The sequence below is a fragment of the Talpa occidentalis genome, unplaced genomic scaffold, assembly GCF_014898055.3.
Source record: "Talpa occidentalis isolate TD23 unplaced genomic scaffold, MPIMG_talOcc4v2.1 talOcc4.7, whole genome shotgun sequence".
NCBI lineage: Eukaryota > Metazoa > Chordata > Mammalia > Eulipotyphla > Talpidae > Talpa > Talpa occidentalis.
The window spans coordinates 135364942-135382620 of record NW_023605083.1 but is presented as its reverse complement, the minus strand read 5'-3'; the positions used below and the strand labels follow the sequence as shown (position 1 = coordinate 135382620).

Genomic DNA, 17679 nt, shown 5'->3' with positions numbered 1-17679 from the left:
CACACAGGAGATCCGGCCTCGGGGGCCACAGGTCCCCGCCGTGGACACAGGGCAGGGAGGGCTGGCATGAAGAAACTGGCCTGCAGGCGGCCGCGGCCTGGAATAGCTGGGGACTCTGGCCATGGGCTGGGAGACACCAGGCTGCAGTGGGGACCTCGCATTTGGCCCCAGGTTCGGGCTGCGGCTGCTGCCACACTGGGCGCTCCCTCCCACGGGAGGAGGATGTTCTGCTCACCGCGTGGCGCCTGTCACCAGGGGGATGTCCAGGAGCTTCGTGTCGCTGAACACAAGCATCCAGAGCTGCCCCACCCAGCGGGGTGACCCCGGCCTGGCCAGCAGCTCCAGGTTGTCGTCCCGGTCGACGGTGGCCACGAGGCTGGCAAGCAGGGGGGTCACGGTGGCCTGGATGCGCCGCCACAGGGTGTGCCTGCCATGGGGGCAGCGCCGTCAGCAGCATGGCCCGGCCCCGCCCCACCCTGGCCCCCCTGCAGCCCCAGCCCAGGCCAGCTCCATGGGCAACGCAGCCCCTGGGGTTGCAGTGCAAGGAGGACCTGCAGTGAGGGGCCAAGACCGGACGCAGCCCTGAACTGGGGCTTAGTGGACACCTCGTAGCGTCCCGTAACTGACATCAAGGTGTGGACTCCGGGAACCCTAGACTTGGGGCCGTGAACAGCGAGTCCTGAAAGGCGGGCGAGGCCCGAGCACACCTGGCGCCTGACACCAGAGCCCCCAACCCGTCAGCACAGCAGAGAAAAGCGGGGTCCCCGGGCCCCTCTAAACACCTGGCAAACTCAGGGTGAAGGGGGCGGGAAGCGGGAACTGCAAATACAGGCGGAGAAGGACTCTTGTCAAACTACTGAGAGGGGCTCAGGAGCCACCGTGAGAAGCGAGGCTGCCCACCCCGTCCGGGCGTCCCCTCGCCCCAGGTGGCTGGGAGGGAGACCGAGGACACGCAGCGTCACCGGGGCCCAGGCTACCCACCCGGCTTCCCGTGGGTCCCTCCCGGCCCGGTGCCAGGGCGAGTCAGAGCAGGCTGTCGGGGGGGGGGTGCGGGGGCGACACCGGGCGTACCTGAAGGTGCCGGCCTCCTGGAGGGCGTCCTGGTTCCAGGCGGCCCTGACCACCCACTCCTGCATCTGGCGCAGGTGCTGCTCCTCCTGCCGCCGTAGCAGGTCACAGAGGCGCATCTTGACCACCCGCAGGAAAGCGGCTGCGAGGCAGAGGAGAGGTGGGCGCTTAGCAGCTGGCCGGGGCTCAGGCGGCACGGGTGTGAGGGGCGGGCTGGCCGGGGGGCCCACCTGCAGCTGGGCTGTCTTCATTCAGGAGGCCCAGGAGCAGCTCCACACGCCGCACGCTGCGCCAGGCACCCTCCCGCTGGTCTCGGAGCAGCCCCACGGCGCCCTGGATGCAGCTCCTCAGCAGGCTGGTGGTGTCCAGCACCTGTGCCTGCCAGGCCAGCGCGCTTACCACCGCGCCAGGGGAACAGTCCGCGCCAGCTGTGGGCCTGCTCCCTGCCCTGCGGAGCCCGCGCCCGCCCCGCGCCCTCTACGTCCTGGGAGGCCACTGCAGGACGCCCCGCAGGGCTCCAGGGACAGACCGGCCAGGGGCGTCAGGAAGGGACGGTGACCCGGGACCTGGGAGCCGCCCCCACCTGCACGGGGAGGGAGGCGCCAGCCCGTGCCGCTGGGGCTCGGGTGTGGGGGTGCAGCTCCGGGGGGCTGGCACTCACGTGGCATCCGCCCTGCTCGGCCTCAGGATGCTCTGCCTCCACCTCCATGGGCTCCTCCACGCCTCCTGCCCCGGGGCCCGTCTCCGCTGTGAGGGGCAGACAGGACCAGCTTCCTTCTGGAGCCAGACTGGGGCGCCGGCCATGTGGGCTCCAGCACCGCTGCCCCGCCTGGCCCTCTGTGTCCACCTGTGGCAGCCCCGGCCTCTGACCACCCCATTCACGGCCAGCCCCGCCTGCATCCCAATGCCCCCCACCCCCCACGACATACGTGTGTGTGTTTCGTCTGGCCTGAACAGCTGGCTGATGGCCACATTCTGCAGCCGCGTCACGTCCGAGTCCATGACAGGGGACCGCCGCAGGTCGTCGATGTGCACGGCCCGCCAAAGCCCTGCGGGGACACTGGCTGCAGCTCTGGTCCCCCCAGCGCAGCCCAGCCTGGGCCCGGCCAGGCCTGGACAAGCCCCGACTATGGCAGAAACTGCCGATACCGGCTGCTCACACGCAGCCTCGCCTTGAAGCACTCCACTCTGCAAGGACCCCCACTCTGCGAGGACCCCCACTCTGCGAGGACCCCCACTCTGCGAGGCCCCACTCTGTGAGGGTCCCCCACTCTGTGTTCTCCCACCCTGCAAGGCCCCCACTCTGCGAGGGTCCCCCACTCTGCAAGACTCCTACGCTGTGAGGCCCCCACTCTTTGAGGGTCCCACACTCTGCAAGGCCCCCACTCTGTGAGGCCTGGGGCACTGTGGTCTAATGTGCATGTGGGACCCCCCCGGACCCCAGAGCAGGTGATGGGCGGGAGGACCCGTCCCTGGAGAGCTTTGCCTCCGCTTATCGATGACGTTATTTAAACCGTGACTTCTGTTAGGACAGCGACCTCCTTGTGGCGTGAATAGTTGTGATCCATTCCCCGAAACGGGGAGGGGGGCAGGAGGCAACGTCCCCCAGAGTCGCCCGAGTGCCCAGGGCTTCGTGGCCATGGGAGGGGAGGGGCTGGGCTTGGCGGGTGCTGGAGGGGGAGATGCCCGCTGGCCGCCCCCGGCGTGACCAGTGCCCGGCCATGGCAGGCAGGGGCTGCTGGGATGAGCGTCGGGGTCCCGAGGCCCCCGTTGGACAGGCCGGGCACGGGGAACAGATGTGCCGCCAGCCTGGGGCCTACCTCCGTGGAAGCCCACGTAGCCCGAGCCGCTCCCCAGCCGGGGCAATTTTGCGATGAAGTAGACAAAGACACAGTCCTGGCTTCTCGGCAGCTTGTTGACCTCGTTGATGGTCGAATACCTAATTTAAAGCAAGGAAGACAAAGCGCCATGAGGCAAAGGCTAATAAGCGCCACCAAAGTCGCGACGGGCTGAGGAGGGTCCCGGGAACTGTCGAGTCCAATCTCACGAGCCCGGGTTTGTATCCTGGACCGGATGCCACGGCCTCTGACGGGAACCCTCCCCCGAGCGCGGGGCCGTCTGCGGGGCGGGGCGGGGCGGGGGGTGGAATTTCCGTCCCTGAGTCCCTCCGCCGTCGAGCGGCATGGCAAGCCTGACCCGGCCCGGCCCGCGGGCCTCCGTGGGCTGGGCCCAAACCACCACGGGTGAGACCACGGAGCCTTCAAGAAACGGTCTGGCAATAACGCCACCGTCGCGTGGAAAGTGGCTTCCAACGGGCTGGAGCCAGAGCCGCTCTGGCTGGACACTAAGCAACGAGGGAGCATGGCCCGTGCTAAGTGTCCCCTGTGAAGACTATGAAAGGCATTGCCACGCCGCACCGCCCTCGAACTTGCAATAAATTCAAATTGTGTAATGAGAATGAATAAATACCAAGACGGGCCCCCCCAGCCGCGGGTGCCCCCCAGCCCTAGGCACCCCCAGCCCCAGGTACCCTAGTCCTGGGCCCTCCCCCGCCCCGGCCCCTCCAGCCCCAGGCGCCCCTCCTGCCCCAGCACCCCCAGCCCCAGGCGCACCCCCAGCCCTGGGGGGCGGGACTTGTCCGCTGCCCCTGGCCTGTGCCCGCCTCGTCTGCTGCTCGGCACCCTCGGGGAGGGGCGCGGCAGGGCTCCGCTGATTTTCACTTCTGCGCCTATCAGGGCGTGCACCGCTCTCAGGGAAGAAATTCCAGAGGAGGTGCTGGATAAAAGTCGGGGTTTCCCAGGCAGTTTCTCAAAAGCACAACATACTTGGCCGAGGCGACGAGCTGCGCGCTGCGAGGACTGTCCTCGAAGTCCGTCTGGATGATGAGGATCTTGCTCCCGGCGGCGCCCGTCAGGCAGCTCCTGCGAGGGAAGCAGGGAGTCCTCGGTCCCCACGGAAGGGCGGCAGGCCCCTCGGTGACGGGAAAAGCGAGGCTTCGGTGGGATTCTCTGAGGGAGGAGATAGACCCCCAGGGGAGCAAGGCAACCCCGCTGGGTGCTGGGGGCCGCTGAGGTGCCAGACCCGCGGGCTGCAGGGTGGCCGCTGCGGGGGGCCCGGGCGGGGCCTCACCGGACTTTCTTGAGGAAGGAGACCTCGGTGTCGAACTTCTGCAGGAACAGGATCATGGGCCTCAGGGCCCTGCCCTTCACCTCCGCCTCCAGGGTCTCACAGTCCTGGTTGGTCAGCAGGCGGGAGAAAGTGGTGACCTGCAAGGGCAGGAGTGTGGCTGAGGCTGGGGCCGGGGGCAGGCACAGGGGAGAGGCCGGGGTCGGGACAGGCACAGGGGTGGGGCCGGGTTCGGGGGCGCGTAGGCCAGTTTAGATCCCAGAGCCAGCCAGTCATTTCAAGAGCCGCCTCCTGGGCCCAGAGTCAGCAGGGGTGCACACCCAGTGTGCCCCGAGAGGCCGAGGAGGGAGCGCGCAGGCGGCTCTGGCCCTCCCCCCGGCTCTTCCGGCAGGGCTTCCTTCATGCCCGGGGCTCAACCTCACGCCACTTCCCCTCCCAGCCTAGCTTCACACTTGGAACCGAGTTTGCCCCTGACCCCCACTGTCCACTGCCCAGCACCGCTGCGGGCACCCGGCTGTCGCAGCTGCCGAGTCCTGCCCCACATGGGCCTGACCACTGAGCGTCCCGCCAGACAAGCCCCTCCACCCGGCTGGCTCGGGGCATCAGGACCCTGCCCGGTGGCGCTGACCACTCCACCCCCGGCATGCCGCTGGCTCCAGGGTTCTCGGCTGAGACTCCCACACCCCGGGGTGCCCAGGGGAGGACCCAAGGCAGCCGGGACGCCGCCATCGCAGAGCCAGCGTGCAGATGACCACCGCGCCCGAGCTCCCCTCCCGTGACCGCAGCGTGTGCGTGGCTCTGCGAGGGCAGTCCTTTTCCAGACCGTGCACCCGCCTCCGGGCAGTGGCACAACTCGGCACACACCCCTCGCAGGGAGACCAAGCTGCTTGGCTGCTGACGGGCCCCCGGCACCCCCACCGGCCCTCAGCCCTCTGATCGAGGCTCAGTTCCGTGTCCTGCCCAGACTGCGGTTTCCTCCTTGGCTCTCTGCTCGGCCGCCGTGCAAGCGGCACCTGCCCGCCTCTCGAGGGCGTCCCTTTGGCCCCGCGGCCCCTCGTGGTCTGCCCGACCCCCCATGGGCTCGCCCACCTGAGACCCGCCTGCACCCACTGCCCCGTGTCCCCAGGAGGGGCACTGGCCCTGGCTCCGCCACCCACTTGCGAGGGTCTGGTCCGCCACTCGCACGCCACGGCTCCCGCTCACACCGGGGAAGATCCCTCGGGGCCGGGCCCGGGCGCAGGGTCTCACCTCCGTGAAGACGGCGTGCTGGCCCCAGTCCGCGGCGCCCACATGGGCGCCCAGGAAGTCCGCGAAGGAGTCGTGCTGCTGCTCCTTGTAGTAGGTGCGCGCCAGAGCCTGCGCCGTGAAGCTGTCCAGGGCACAGCCCCGCAGCCGGACCATGGCGTCGGGCGTGGCGCAGTCCAGCAGGGCCAGCTTGGCCTCCTCCAACACCGTGGAGAAGAGGTCGTCCACTGGGGGGCCGCGGCCCAAGCGCTCAGCCACCTGCAGCACCACGGAGGCGCAGGCGTCGGCGTGGAAGCCCACAAACACGTCAGCCGGGCTGTACGTGGGCCTGGCCTGGAAGGGGCCCGGCTCCACGGCCACGAATCGCTCAACCCAGCGCCGCAGCTCTTCGGCCACCGCCCGCTGTGGGGCCTCCAGCACCGTGTCGATGTCCAGGTAGTGCTTCTCCAGCCGGTTGATGAGGGGCACAGGGAAGTGCCGGTAGACCACGTCCTTGTCCTCGATGACCACCAGGCGGAAGTCGGGGTGCACACGGCACTTGACCCGGTGGGTGCCCAGGCCCAGGTCCACATACTTCTGCCCCCCCAGATAGACGTAGTACTGGTTGAGGGCATCGTAGAGGCTCTCGTACAGGCTCTGCAGGTTGAGCAGCACCGCCATCCTGCCCGTCTCCATGCAGACCTTCACCCGGTTGATGTCCCGGCAGACCTGGGTGTACTCTTGGTCTCTGGGGAAGCTGGAGCCGAAAATGATCTCCGGCTGCTGGCCCTTGCTGAAGAGCGTCTGCTGCAGGATCTGCAGAGCCACGTAGTTCCTGGTCAGCACCAGCAGGTAGCGGGACTCGGCCCCGTCCAGCTCGCCGTCCGGCAGCGCCGACCTGTTGCCCAGCAGGTTCTGCTCGATCAGCTGCATGGTGCTGACCTCTCCCAAGCACCTGGCCTCGGGCAGGTGGGCGGCGAAGATGTCCAGGGCGTGCACATCGTCCTTGCCGCTGAAGTTCCGAAGGATGGCCCCGGTGATGTCCCGGGGGGAGGGCTCGCGGCTGGACACCCTCGCTGTGGCGAAGACCATCTTGATGAGGCTGTAGAAGTCCCGGAGCCCGAAGAACTCCTTGCTCTGGCACCGGAGCACGTCCTCATAGGCCCTGGCGAAGGGCGCGAAGTAGCCCTGCACCCTCTTCTGCACCAGGGGCTCGGAGGAGCAGATGCCACTGGCGCTCTCCACGAGCTCCCGCTGGTTGGGGGTGCTGCGGGACACGAAGATGCCCCGGTTCATCTTGGCGGGGTCCAGAGCCCAGTTGGAGATGCCCACGAAGCCCACCTTCTTGTGGGGGGCAGGGGCGTCCTCAATGCAGCCGTCCTCCAGCAGCGGGTGCAGCGTCTTCAGGGGCATCTTGGGCGAGTCCTCAGCCAGCCCAACCTCGTCCAGCACCACCACGGACACGTACTGCTGCAGGTCCTTGGCCTGCTGGAAGCGCGCGCACTGCCGGAAGGTGCCGATGATGCCCTGCGGGGTGGAGTGCGGGCTGCACTGGAAGGACACCAGGTGCACCTGCTTCAGGTGCCGGAAGAGCTCCGAGTGCGCAGCCTGGCCTTGCATGGCGTCGGCCACAATGGTCTTGGCCAGCGACTTGGAGCTGCCAGGCTTCCCCACCACGAAGAGCGGGATCTTGAGCTCGATGCAGATGACCATCATGAAGACGTTCTCCTTCAAGGCCGAGTTCCTGGCGATGGCTTTCCTCAGGGACACGCCCGCCAGGAACAGGTCCTGGACCAGCGTGATCTCCTCCAGAATGGCCTTGGCGTCGTTGAACGGCGCGGGGAAGAAGCCGCACACGGCCGCCCGGTACTGCTCCTTGTCTTCCAGAGGGGCGTGGTAGCACACCCCGATGGCCAGCACAAGGGACCAGAGTGCGGGGTCTCGCTCGGGTTGGTGGGCGTCCGCCACACCCAGGAAGGCCCGCAGCTGCCCCAGCAGCATGGGGCTGTGGTCGTAGAACCAGCGGAACACCCTGGTGCAGCGCTCCACGTCCCGGAGGCTGACAAAGCTGCACTCACCCTCGCTGGCCCGCATGAAGGCCTGCGAGGCAGCCAACACCTCCGCGACCACGTGCACCCTGTCCGCGGCCAGCCCCAGGGGGCCCACCAGCCTCTGCACGATCTGCTGGATATAGCGTTTCTCCACCGCGGCGTCCAGCTGCCCAAAGTCCCACACCAGGGGCACCAGGCTGGGGGGGAGGGCGTGCACGCGGTACACCAGCTGCCTCAGGGGAATGGTGCCCAGCCTGTCGGCCGTCTCCTCCGCACGGACCCTGTACCCCAAGCCAGCCGCCTCCAGCCGGCAGATCATCTCCTGGGAGTGCTTGCGGTATGGGTTGCAGGCGGCCACGATGTGCAGGCCGGAGTCCTCGACCAGGGGCTGGCCGTCCACCGTCCGATCGCACAGCACCTCCTTGATGCAGCTTATGGCCTCCGTGGTGTTGGCCTCGTCCAGGAACAGGATGGTGTCCAGCTGGTGCTGGTCCCTATTGAAGAGTGCCAGCTCCTGTGCCTCCCTGACCTTGGCATAGATCATGTCCGCCGTGGTCCCTCCGTGGACCTTGACCAGCAGCAGGGTCTGGGCATCGGCGCTCCCCCGCCGCAGCTCGCTGAGGAAGCGGACGAGCCGGGTCTTGCCGCAGCCCGTCTCCCCCATGATGACCACGGGGATGCCGCAGCGGAAGCGCATCTCAATGGCCAGGATCTTCAGCATGTTGTCCGTGGTCAGCTCATATGTGTCATCGGGGTCGAAGGGCCACTGCACCCCCAGGGCCAGGCAAAGCCGCTCGAGCTTCTCGTGCCGGGGCAGCTCGTCAAAGTTGATGTTGAAGGGCACGCGCTGCCACTGGAGGTCACGGCACAGCCTGCTGGTCATCACGTTCCTCTTGATCACCTCCCCGTGTGCGGGGTCCACAGCGTCCACACCACCCTGCTGGTTGGGCTGCAGGTGGAAGCCTATGAAGGTCATGGTCGTGTGGTCATCGTTGAAGAACACGTAGGGGTGAGGTTCCGACTCCCACCTCTTGCGGAGCGAGAAAGGGGCCAGATCTTCCTCCCGGACCCCACGCATGCTGACCGTGGGCTGCCCAGGGCTCTGGTCGGACATGTGCAGGGTCGGGGTGGCAAAGTCCCTGGCCATGCATATCATGAAGGTGACCACGAAGGTCTTGAAGCCGCTGAGCACGTCTCCTGTGGCACTGGCCTGGCAGAAGAGGGAGGCCTCGCAATCCCGGAGCTGGTAGTTGAGGAAGCCCGCGAAGTTGCGCATCTCCAACCAGGACGGGTCGAGGACCCCGCAGTAGATGAGCAGAAGCTGCAGGCACTCCCCGGGGGTGTCCTCCACGGAGCCGTCTTTGTACTGGAAGCTGTCCAGGTCCTGCTTCTGATAGAAGCGCTTCAGGTACTGGTAAGGCCGCTGGAAGGTCTCGCTGCAGAACTCCTGCTCGTCCATTCCCGGGTCCCTGAGGCGCTGCGTGGGGCTCAGCTCCAGGCTGATCACTTCTTTGGGGGGCCTGCAGGTGACTTTGGGGAAGATCTCCAGGATGCCGAACTGGGGGACACGTGCGCTCTGGAAAGGGGAGCAAATAAAAGGGTCACAACAGGATTTTGTAAAAACACTTCTGCATCACGCCCAGGCCTTCTGCCTGCAGACCTTTACGGAGAATCGCTTTCTGGGGGCACTTCTGTGGGGCCACCTCCCAGGGGCTGTGGTCCTGCTTTGCACGTCCAGGCACACGGGCGGGCAGTACAGCCGGGAGGCCTATTCCTGGTGAGTTTTCCGAAACGAATGTTCCCATGAAATGTGCATGCATGCGTGTGCACGTGTGATACGTGCGGACACGTGTGGGTGTGAGCACGGGCATGTGCAAGAAAGTCCCTGTGGCTAGAAGTATCCCAGGATGGCGCCGGGTCCCAGCTGCACCGAGACTCAGCGCTTCCCTCCACACAAGCTGCGCCTCGGAGCCTTGCCGCCCGGATCCAGCATCAACCCAAGACGCTACGATCTCACGGGAGGACCTTCAGTCCAGGCCTCAGAGAGTCAGCTTGGAGAGGGATGTTTCCTAACACCACCCAGTGGCTTCTCGAGGACAAAACGGGTGGCTCTGGAGGCGAGTCCACCTGACCTGTGAGGGGCCCCTGCCAGCCGCTCACCTGCCTCGCAGCCCTCTCTGGCACCGCCGAGGCGCCCTCCAGGATCTCAACGATGTATAAGTGGCGCGGGTTCCGGAGCCACATTTTCCCGTTCGCATCCATCAAGTGCCGCAGCACGAGCAGCTTGAACAGGAACTCCGGGACGCCGGTGCGCACCTGTGGGCCACACACACTCACGCGGCCGCCTGCCCACAGCCCCAGCCGGCCCGCCCCGGGGGCCCGACGCCAGCACGCGCAGGGGAGGCGGGCAGCACTCACCGTGGAGGTCACGTCCAGGTGGACGATCATGGGGTGCCCCTGATAGCGGGCGTCCAGGAAGGGCAGCAGGGCGTCCAGGACCTGCTGCTCGTCCACCTGGGGGTCAGTCAGGCGAATGACCTTCAGAGGCACATCCACCTTGTTCAACCGCCGCTTCAGCTTGTCATGCAGCCTCCTCACGTAGAGCGACTTCCCTGCCAGGAACGTGGGGTCAGGGGTTGGGGGCACCAAGGGCAGGGGCCTCAAGAGCCCCCCTGCCAGCCCCTCCCCACAGGGCCCCATCACCTCTGAATCCCCAATTCACAGTGGCTTCTCCGTGCCACCCCAGGGCCAGGATGGGGCCCAGGCTCGGGCGGGGAGGGGCATATCAGGCCCCGCAGTCCGGGGATCCTGATGGCCAGACGGTCCCGAGGGGCTGGCTTCTCAAAGCGACCTCCACTGGTCACCCCACCCATGCCACCTGAGTGGCTGAGGGGGCCAAGAAGGAGCCTGTGAGGAGGTCCCCGGAGTAGGGGGGCCGGCTGGGAGCCGTCCAAGTGGGGCACTGTGAGTCCAGCTCCCACAAGCCTCCCGGCTCAGCCTCCCCACCTGCGGGAGGGCTTTCCGGAGGCCTGGCTGACAGGGCCTGGGGACACAGGGGGCCTGCCTGCCCCACAGCAATCATTACCAACTCCCGCTCTCTCCGAGGCCACGATCCCGACGCACGCCTGGTCTTGGAACACGGCCCCTGCCGCTGGGGCCTGAGTCGGGGCCTGGAGATGGAGCAGCAGGTAGGCCTGGACGGCCTCCAGGGGCTGCTGGGGCGTGACCAGGACCTTGTGCTGGCTGAAGGCGGAGGGTAGACCGCAGTGCTCCCGCTCGGAGTCGCAGACCAGCACCAGCTGGTAGTCCTCACGGTGGGGCCGGGAGCTCAGGTGCCGGAGCAGCTCCTCGGCCTGGCAGCCCACCTCATAGCTGAGCCGGTCGGCGAATAGCAGGCTGTAGAGCCGGCGGCCGCAGGCACCAGGGGCCAGGCAGCGGCGCAGGAGCAGCGCCACCTCCTCGAACGTGGTGCCTGGGCCACAGAGCAGCACCTCATCGTAGCTGGGCAGCGGCTGCTCTGGGCTCTGCATGTAGATGGCCAGGGTGGCCGGCAGCACCTCGGCCTGGGGGCAGACCACAAGGTTGGGCTGGCCGCCCTGCAGGCCCTTGGGCAGCTGTCGCTCCACTGGAGGCCCGGCCGCCTCAGCCAGGCGAGCCAGGCAGCGGCCGAGGCTGTCCAGGTCCAGGTAGGCGGGCAGGAAGGTGCCCATGCACTGCATAGACTGCTCCAGGAAGACCCTCAGCCTGCCCGCCAGGCTGGGCTCAGAGGTCACCAGTGCCTGCAGCTCCCCCAGCTCCCGCCTCTGCTGCCTGGAGGCCTGGCTCTTGGCTCCCCTGCAGGCGTCCGCCACATCCCTGGGGGTGCAGCCGCCCTTGAGGAAGGACAGCATGGTGAGGGCGGCCTTGCTGGGGACCCCCTCCCCGAGCTCCACGCTCAGGTACACCAGCTGTTCGGCCGTGTAGTAGTTCAGGTAGACGTGCTCGGCCCGCGCCTGGGCCACGGAGCCCTGCCAGTGCGCCAGGAAGGCCTCCAGCTCCCTGCAGACGTCCATCAGCAGGCCAGCCAGTGGCCCGCGCCCCTCCAGCTGCTTCACTGGCCCCAAGTGGAAGTCCATGATGACGGAGCCCTCCTGGGGGGCGCAGATCACCCGGGCCGCCCAGGACCTGAACAGCATGTTCCCGGCCGAGTAGAGGTCGATGAAGGCCTGCACCAGGTTCTGCACACCACAGAAAACCTGTGGACGGGCCAGGGGAGACACCGTGTGAGGCTTGTGTCCACGACAGCATGCGGGTGGGCCAGGAGGACGGGATACGCCCCCACGCCCCTGAGCCTGCCCCAGTCATGGGCACCATGCCTGGAGCAACCTGTGGGAGGGGCCGTGGCCGTGCAGGCGAAACCCCGTGCTGCAGCGACCCTGTGCCTGGGACGGGCTGCTACGTCATCAGTGTCCTGCCGGGTCACAGAGGAGGGCTCCGGCTGACCGCCTCGCCCACAGCACAGGCTTCAAGAAGGAGCGAGCACAGGGGCGTGCTGCCCGTGGACGCCAGGTGTCAGTGCGGCCCCCACATGCCTCAGAAGCACTGGCTCTCACCTCGGAGAAGGCCTCGACTTCCGTGGCGCTGCGCTCTCTCTTGCCGGACATCAGCATGAGCTTGTTGAGCAGCTCCTTCAGCTCCTCCAGGGAGTAGCGCCGCTCCTGCCCGGGGTCCCTGTGGCTCTCGGGAAGCAGCAGGTGCAGGACCGCGTCTGGGGAGATCTGGGAACAGCTCGCGCTTAGGGGGTGTTCTCTGTTGGTGACCCCAGCCTGGAGCGCCATGGCGGCCTGCGGGGCTCACCTTCTGGCCACGTGGGGGGGCCTGGATCACGTAGACGCCCTTGCTATTGATGGTGGTGGCCAGGGACAGGGAGGACAGCTCCACGGACCCGTGGCTCTCCCTCACCGTCTGCAGCCACTCCAGGTTCCTGGCGGAGTCCCGCTGTGGACAGGAGAGGAGGCCGTGGCCATGGTCGTCTTCCTCCCGGCACCTGCCACCTCCCTCCCCGCCCCCTGCACAGCCACCTCCTCCTGCCGCCCCACTGGCCCTCCCCCGGGGCGTCCACCCCCAGGGCAGGCCTCCCTCCGCAGCTGTGACCCAAGTGCCCTGCTCAGTCCCCATGTGGGCTGCTGTGCTGCAAGGGGCTGGTCCCGGCCCCACCGCCCAGCCCCGCCAGTGCAGGAGGCGCCCGGCTGAGACTCGGGAGGACGGATGGTGGCCAGGCCAGGCCCAGCCCGGGGGAAGGCCTCGCATCTGCGGGAGCCCAGCTGGGAGAGGTGCTCAGAACTGGGGTGCCGTGGAACCCCTCGTCCTTGAGGTCCTTTGGGGGCCCCAAGCACAGCCAGGAGAACCAAGGAAGAGCTGCCGCCTCAGCTCCTGGCTGTGCCGCCTGCCCTGTGTGCCTGCGGCCGCTGGCCCTCACCCCCAGAGGCCCTGGGCCGGGGTTATCAAACGCCGTTGGCACCGGGGCCAGGAACACACCCTACCAGTTTACTGGGCAGGTGCTGGTCGTTTTCCAGAGCCTTCCACAGCTCTCCCAGGCACTCCATGAACTCGTGGAAGCCGGCGGTGATGGGGAGGTCGTAGAGCAGTGAGGCGCAGCCCTGCACGGCGTCGTGGAAGCAGGCCACGCGGTCCACGTCCATGTCGTTCTCGCCCGCCGAGATGGAGGCCAGGTCCACGAACACCTTCAGCTCCGTGATGCCTGCGGGGGCGGCAGTGAGCGGGGCCCTGGGACGAGAGCCCGGCCGGAGCCGCCGGCGGCGGCTGAGCAGGCCCACGGGGTTTAGCCTTGTCCCCACACATCTCCCTTTCACTCAAGGTGAAACAGGCGTGGTGGAGAGCAGCCACGTCAGGAACGGGGTCAACTCTCTCCAGGCAACTCCCTTGCCACCGGGTGTCAGGGTGACCCCAGGGTGGGAAGGTGGAGAAACCCGCTGCCCGCAGGCCTGCCCACCCAGCCCCTCCCTCCGTGAGCGGACGTCAAGGCCCTTGGCTGGCACAGAGATGCCGCCAGTCGGGACATGGGGATACAGGCTCGTGGGCAAATGCTGTCCCCGTCACCCATGAGGATCAGGCAGAGGAAAGAACCAAAGGGAACAAGGTCTTCAAGAAGCCGCCCGCCCAGTCGCTGCCCAGCGTGTGGGGCCGGGGAGTGGTCAAGGAAAGCCTTCCCACGCCAGGATGTGCCAAGTATTGTCAGCCCACAGTCTGCAGCTGTGCATAAGCTAATCAAGAAGGCAGCGCTCCCCTGTCCTCCACACAGCATGCCGCCCGGGGGACCCCCACCCCCACAGCCTCAGGATGGGCGCACCTCTGAGAGCCTTCTGGGCCCAGCAGATGAACTCCCGCCGCCTGGCCAGCTCCTCTAGGAACTCGAGCCGGGCCCCGGAGATGTCCTGCAGGAGCTTCCTGGCCTTGATAAGCTGCCGGCTGATCCCGCCCAGTTTTTCATGGCAAAACTCCTTGAAGTTGTCCGTCTGCAAGAAGAGACTCCCCTGCAGACCAGAACCAGCTCCACCCTGGAGGCTGAGCAGCGACACCCTCTGAAGCTCCCCACGGCCCAGATGCTGCCCCACCACGCCAGTGATGGCCACGCCTGTACCGACGCGCCATGGAGCCGCTGCCACGGGAGCCTGCCAGGAAGGGGTTCTTGTTTGTGTATTTTAAAGAAAGGGAGGTCCGGGAGCCTCTCTGGTGGCCCAGGGGTTAAGCACAGCACTATGGAGCTGTCCGCAGCCTCTGCAGCACGAGTTTGATCCCCGGCCAGGGAGCTACCCACATGGCGCTGCAGACCTCTCCTGTCTCCCCGCTGCTCCCCTCAGCAGTGGGTTTCAGTGGATCCGCCTGTTCTGTTCCCCACTCTGTCTCTGAGGAATCCTCTTGCCCCCCGCATCTCTGGCCTGTACCCCAGTTCTTGTTCACATAAATAAATAAATCTCAGGGGGAAACAAAAGAAACAAAGGTCCAAGCCCAGGCAGGACAGCTGCCGGATCCCAGCTAAGCGCATGGGCCCAGGTGTGCACATGCCTGACCGGGGCACGCAGGTGCCCGATGGGCTCTCCAGGCCAGCACAAGGGCGGCTCCCTGTGCACGCGTCCATGGGGCTTACGGCTCCCGCCAGCCCCAGCGTGGGAGTGGACGAGACAGAGCCCGGCCACAATTTAATGGGGTCAGACACCTTCTCGCAAATATCAGACACCACAAGAGGGTCGCGGGCCTGCCCCAAATGCTCGGCACTCGTCACGACCCAGGAAACACCCAGCCAGAAGCAGTCGTGGTATTTATAACGAAGCCCTTGGCACCCCAGGCACCGGGTAAAATCCCTACGAGAATTCCTGGCAGAAGCTGTAAATCACCCAACCAGCATTTCAAAACCAGAAAGCCACGGGTCCCCGGGAGTATGAGCTGGGGTTCCGGCCCCACCCAGGGGTCTCTGCCAAATCACTTACAAAGTTTAACAACATTTGGAGAACGCTGAAGTCACCGGTGAGGCCCAAATTCTCTTTGACCGTCAAGATGGCCCTGGCGGACTCGGCCGCCAGGTGCAGGCGGTGGTATTCCTGGATCTGCTGCACACGCTCTGGGATCCAGTCCCCCGGGTCCCCGGCGCTCAGGCGGCACATGAGCTGGAGCTCATGGGTCAGGTCGTTGTATCTGTCCACAAAGTCCTTGAAGATGTTATCGATGTCCTCGAAGGTGACCTCTCCCGACTCCACATTCTCGTACACCTCCATGAAGGAACGGAAGCAAGGAGAAAACACGTTCTCTTGGACCTCCTCGAGCAGGACAACAGGCCTCGTGGACACGTCCCCGGGCGAGCCGTGTGCCACCGCCTCCTCCCGCCAGAAGGCCTGGAAGACGAGGCTGTCCCGGAGCAGGTGCATAGTGCGGGCCATCTCCCGCAGCTGGGGGCTCAGGCTGTAGAGCCGCGTGCCCTGCGGCTCCGAGGACGCGGCCGGCGCGCCCACCGCCATGACGTCACTTAGTCTTTGACTCGCGAGGTCTTCCAGATGTCTGTTTTCAATGTCTCCAAAATCCACTTTTGAAACCAAAAAAAGAAAAAAAAGAATGTCAGCGCCAAACCAGCCGTCAGCAAACGCTGCCTTTACTTCCCTAGACGGGCTCGTGCGCCGACGCCCTGACAGACGGGCACTTCGGGCGGAGAGGACAGCTGGGAAGCGTCCACCCGCGCCCCTGCCACCTGGTGCCGGGACAGGCCGCTCCTAGAGCCGGAGGAGAACGCGAGATGGAAGGGGCCTGGGGCTGCGGCCCCGGGGCTCCTGAAGTCTCCAAGTGACTGTGTCACCAGGACACAAACAGCTGTCAGAGTCGGGAACCGGACCTGAGATCAGCATATCGAAGCAAAGCCTAGGACAAGACGGACACTGACGCTACAGAGAACCTAGGCTGTCTCCGGGGTGCCCAACAGTCAGCATGGCCATCAGTCCAGCGGAGCCGAGGGCCAGCTCCGAGGTGCCTGGGCATGGCGGGGCGGGGGGTCTCAACGGGGGCTCTAGGCAGAGGCCTGCCCGCTGCGGGTGACGCGTGGGCCTGCAGCTTGTCTGTAGGGGTAAGCACCAAAAGCAGCAAGGGGACCCACAGCACTTTCTAGAACATCCTGCACTTAAAAAGCCCCACCTCTGCGGTCAGGCGCCCACGTCCTGCTGCCCCCGCTGACCGTCTCCCCACGGCTCCCGAATGCTTCCCGCCCAGGCCCTCACCTTCGAGCACGTCCTGCACCTTCCCGCACGTCTTCAGCAGACTGTCGACGTAACTCTGCTCTGTCCTGAGAAACGACAGCTCGCGGCTCCGGCCCGCCAGCACGTCCGTCATCTCACACTGCCCCCGCTGCGGCGGGAGGCTGCTTCTCTCTGAACAAAAGAATGTCCCGGTAGAACCAGCACCACCCCGCCCCTCCCTGGCAGCCATGTCCACGCTGCGGGGCGCGGGGATAGCGCCCCCTCCTGGTCACTGAGCCACGCCCGCCGGCCACCTACTTATCTTCCAGATGTCGAGAAACTGGCCCCGGCGCCTCAGGATCAGCTCCAGCTGCCCCACGCGCACCGCCCCACTGTGGAGGTCGCTGGCCACTCTGGTGAACACGGAGTCAGCCACGTCCAGCAGCCTCCTGCTCTCCTCGGTGATGCCAGCCAGCACTTTCTCATCGCTTCCTGCGCGGGCGAAGCAGAGGGCCAGGACAGTGGGGTCACTCCTGCCCCATCTGAGGCCCGAGATGGCCAGGGACACCTCGCTGCTTGGCCCTCGTCCACATAAGCCCCAGCCCGCCCGGGCGGGTGTCCCTCCGCGCTGGCCCTGGCATCTCCCACACGGCCTCCTTGCCCACAGCGCGTCCTCCGGGCCCGCCAGCCAGGAGCACCCCCGCTCGGGTCCGCATGCGCCCCCACGGCGAGGCTCTCGGTTGCCGAGCGGGCAGGACAGGACCGAGCGGGCAGACCCGGCACGTACCGCACAACTTGAAGATGTGCTTGATGTCCGGGCCCGTGAGCAGGTGCTCGAGGACCTCCTCCTCGTCGTCCACGGCGGCCCCGCGGCGCCGGGGCCAGGCCTGGGAGACCACGGCGGACACGAGCGTGCCGAAGTGCCTCAGGTCGGAGTCGGAGAGCCCCTCCAGCACGCTGGCCTGAGACTGGGGGGCAGAGGGCGGTCTCAGCGACTTTCTTAGAGACCGGCTTGCCTTTCGATAAATCACCCACTAGGCTTTCAGAAGTCTTTGGGAATAAGTTTCCCAGCCTCAAGAAAAAGCAAGAGTAAAACACTTATTTTTCCTGGGGCATTCCCGATCCCTGGGGTCACGTGTCCCTTAGAAACGAACTCAGGGGCGGAGCCAGGCCAGCGCTCGGACGCGCCCCTCAACGCCAGCCGACCGGGCGCCCCCTGCACGGCCCGGCCCGGCCCTCCGTGTCCCAGAAGCCAACATCTAAGGCACGAGGCGCTCTGGTCCCGAGCTGCAGGCCTCCGCCGGGCTACTGCAAGCACCACCCACGTTAGGACTCTCTCTGGATCCCTCCAAGACACGGGAGGCTTTGCTTCCTCACGGCCAGCGCGCTGACAAGGCGTTTCAGTTCCTAGCAACAAATGCAGCCAGGGGGGTTCCCAAGAGAGGCTTGTGGATAGAAGGACGGAAGCGCGCCTTCCCCAGCGACAGCCAAGA

General features: G+C 66.5%; 1 protein-coding gene across 4 annotated transcripts in view; it reads right to left on the bottom strand.

The window, feature by feature from the left end:
• The window catches only part of RNF213 (ring finger protein 213), a 62244-nt gene that overhangs the window by 21180 nt on the left and 23385 nt on the right, over positions 1-17679 (bottom strand). For all 4 annotated transcript variants that reach the window (XM_054688634.1, XM_054688635.1, XM_054688636.1 and 1 more), the window contains 20 exons: positions 16974-17154; positions 16505-16678; positions 16229-16378; positions 14957-15546; positions 13819-13984; positions 12992-13209; positions 12306-12446; positions 12062-12226; positions 10555-11704; positions 9888-10081; positions 9630-9785; positions 5443-9045; positions 4198-4334; positions 3894-3989; positions 2889-3007; positions 1998-2117; positions 1730-1815; positions 1299-1446; positions 1072-1210; positions 236-427 (listed from right to left, as the gene is read on the bottom strand). In XM_054688634.1, the coding sequence (XP_054544609.1) occupies positions 236-427; positions 1072-1210; positions 1299-1446; positions 1730-1815; positions 1998-2117; positions 2889-3007; positions 3894-3989; positions 4198-4334; positions 5443-9045; positions 9630-9785; positions 9888-10081; positions 10555-11704; positions 12062-12226; positions 12306-12446; positions 12992-13209; positions 13819-13984; positions 14957-15546; positions 16229-16378; positions 16505-16678; positions 16974-17154 (7925 nt within the window). The remainder of the gene's footprint in view (positions 1-235; positions 428-1071; positions 1211-1298; positions 1447-1729; positions 1816-1997; positions 2118-2888; positions 3008-3893; positions 3990-4197; positions 4335-5442; positions 9046-9629; positions 9786-9887; positions 10082-10554; positions 11705-12061; positions 12227-12305; positions 12447-12991; positions 13210-13818; positions 13985-14956; positions 15547-16228; positions 16379-16504; positions 16679-16973; positions 17155-17679) is intronic.